At 36.3% G+C, this 2,984-nt stretch overlaps 1 protein-coding gene across 2 annotated transcripts in view; it reads right to left on the bottom strand.

Moving 5' to 3' along the window:
* Window positions 1-2,984, bottom strand: part of LOC108689945 (C2 domain-containing protein 5) — an 8,985-nt gene that overhangs the window by 736 nt on the left and 5,265 nt on the right. The window contains exons 7-12 of one of the 2 annotated variants that reach the window (XM_018196941.1): window positions 2,770-2,919; window positions 2,427-2,595; window positions 1,106-1,907; window positions 704-1,024; window positions 375-573; window positions 43-218 (exon numbers count right to left, since the gene is read on the bottom strand). In XM_018196941.1, coding sequence (XP_018052430.1) covers window positions 43-218; window positions 375-573; window positions 704-1,024; window positions 1,106-1,907; window positions 2,427-2,595; window positions 2,770-2,919 — 1,817 coding nt within the window. Of the gene's footprint in view, window positions 1-42; window positions 219-374; window positions 574-703; window positions 1,025-1,105; window positions 1,908-2,426; window positions 2,596-2,769; window positions 2,920-2,984 lie in introns of those variants that run through there. The other variant, XM_018196942.1, reaches the window with a different exon arrangement.

The following is a 2,984-nucleotide window of genomic DNA, read 5'->3' as shown; positions in this document are numbered from 1 at the left end:
TATATATATATATATACATTTATTTAAAAGAAATATTCTTACATGTTTACGTCTATGACTAGTAAATGATTTTATACGCAAAGGTGAGCGTGGTCTTGGCTTTTGTACAGGGGTACCACTTAATGTGGGATTTCCCGTACAAGTACGTGTTGCATTGTCAGATATAACATTGTTCTCTAAATGATCCTCGTCTAAGCTGAATATCATATCACTGTCATCTGGTATAAGAAGTAAAAAAAAAATAAAAGAATTAATTTTTCGCTTAAAATATACATTAATGATAGCATAATTATAAATTGTAATATAAAATAATCTGTAATCTGATAATAATTCCCGATAAAAATAGAAAAGTAATTTGTAAACAGAAAAAATACCTGATTTTCTCACTTGATCCTTACTCAAGGAACGACACACAATTTTCCTTTTATATTTATTCGTATTCAAAGGTTCCCCTAAGCCAAGTGCCATACCAACAACGGTCAGTTGTATCTCGTCTTGTTCGGGTAATGCTATTTTAAACTGCATATCGCACAGCGCACATGGAACCATCCGTCTTAATTTAAAATATAAGGACTAAAATAAAGTATTTTACTAAAGTAAAAATACTTTTTTTCCACAAAGCATAATTACAAGTAAATATACGCAAACAAATATATTCCAAAGTGAAGACGTTTTCTACGAAACATTTGAGAGATGAAAATACCTGAAGTAATCTGGCAAAATATTTCGATGGCATCGACGCGAATTGTCCCATAGGAATTTTAGCCCTTGAGATTTGCGTGAACATTTGTAAATTCCTGACAATTTCTAAATCTTCGAGGCCAGGTATAGTTTGTGTGTTAACGACGTGGAAATCATCAGGTGGTCTATTGTCCATTAATGACGATATCCGGTCCATATCCTCGATGTCATCCACTTCCAAAACACACGCATCGCGAGTACCCAATCCAAGATCGAGTTCTGGCAGATCCTCATCTGATTCGTCTGTATCAGAAGTACTCGGAATGCGTCCATTTTCGACTTCCTACAATCGCGTCACGATTATAATTAACGAAACTCTAGGATGATATTCTCTGAAATGAAAACGGTGCTAAGTCCCACATACGTTGACTCCGATAGATTTCAGACGATAAAACTCTCTATTCTTCTTCACCGTTTCTACGATAGACTTTTGCATTTCCCCCAACTGCTCCTCGTTATGCCATGAATTTCCAGATGCTATTTGCGGGATGGTGGGTGGCGGCAGAGCCGTCAAATAAATTGCGGTGCCTACCGCCATTCCGATTACAAGTCGTTCGCCCACGGAAACCTGCAATCTGAGACCGAAAACTGCATTCATGCCTTTGATCTTGAGCTTGTTCAACAATAAACTATGTAACTCGTATTCCAAAAAAGGCAGACAATCGGATATCTCCTTCGCATTTAGTTCGCCCCGCAGGTCTTTCTTGCTTTTGCACACAGTCGCTTGAATGAAGCAGCCCCTTCCAGTCATCGGTATATTTGCGGGCACTTCTATAGTAGTGAACATCACATCTGGGACTTTGGCACGTTTGCATATGGCACATTTTGATACATTGACTCTAAATGGCACGCTACCCTCGCTATAAGGGAGATGGCACAGATTACATCGCAATTGAAACTGGCCGCCCTCGTGATCGTTGCTTTCGGAAGAATGTTTGCATATCTTCCCATTTTGCCGTTCCGAGTGAGTCACGACAGATGCGTCGCCATCGACTCTCTCTGCCTTCATCGCTACGGACTTTTGCTGACTCTTTTCCGAATCCACGGCAGCCGCGGGTACACTTTGCTGAAGTTTATTCAAAACGACACTATCTGAATCTTGACTGGAATTATGAAAATTTATGACTGCCGCAGTACCGGAAGCACTCAGCACACACACGTCGTCACTGTAAAAAAAAATGCACGTTATTGATATAAAGAGATATCAGAGAGAATTAAAAGCTTACGTGAAACTTATTACAAAATAAATTAATATTCTTTTCGCTCGTATAACTTATACAAAAATAATAAATAAATCCAATCAATATGTTAATGTAATTAGATATATGGGATAATTATATATTTCTACGGCTGATAAGGACTAAGTATAGTCGAAACGTACCATTGAAACTTATTATCGGAAAATTATAATTTGTGAATAATAAATAATATTTTTTATATCTAACTATAGCTCGTTTAATATATTAATCTGGGTTTACTATTTATTATTTTACAAGAAACTATTGTTCTTATTAAAAAAAAATTGTGTCTTATGATAGTAAGACACAATTTTTTTTTAAGACATGCAACAAGTATTAGGTGTAGTAAAAAGAAATCCATTATTTTTCCATTCAATTTCATGCAAAAATAATGGATTTCTTTTTACTACACCTAATATAAAGTAACAAGTAAAAAAAAACTCTTACCATATACTAGTTTCTTCTTTGTAGCCTATAACAACATTGCAAGCTAACGCTCTCGCGTGCGACCTAACTTCCATTCTAATTTCAGTCCACCACGAATCACGGCCCTCCGGCTCCTCCAGATTACTTATCCTCTCGAGTAATTTTACCGACTTCGAGCTCACTAGACCACCTATTCCATCAGGCATATAATTCAGTCCGTTATTATTATGTTTAATTTACACAAACTTTATATTTGTTAAATGAATCGATTAGATTTATTTATCATTTTAAAAAACCAAATATGATGTCTCATGTTGGAGAAGTAGTCTTCAAGACGCCTTATGTACCTAATAAACTTAATTACCTATATGTAATATGAAGCCAGGTGGATAATGTTGCATAGTAATAAATGGGTACTCTAACATTTCCAACGTGTCTTGATTCATAGGTCTGACGACCGCAGTCGGTGTCCTTAGAGGTCCTGCTATCGATCTGTCACTGCCGAGAGAGTTACCTGAGACACGAATGTAAACTTTTCACCTCTTTCTCTCCCTTTTTAATCAAACCATTATAACTGAA

The sequence above is a fragment of the Atta colombica genome, unplaced genomic scaffold (assembly GCF_001594045.1).
Source record: "Atta colombica isolate Treedump-2 unplaced genomic scaffold, Acol1.0 scaffold282, whole genome shotgun sequence".
Classification (NCBI taxonomy): domain Eukaryota; kingdom Metazoa; phylum Arthropoda; class Insecta; order Hymenoptera; family Formicidae; genus Atta; species Atta colombica.
Note: the sequence above shows the minus strand (reverse complement) of the source record. Positions and strands in the feature narration are given on the sequence as shown.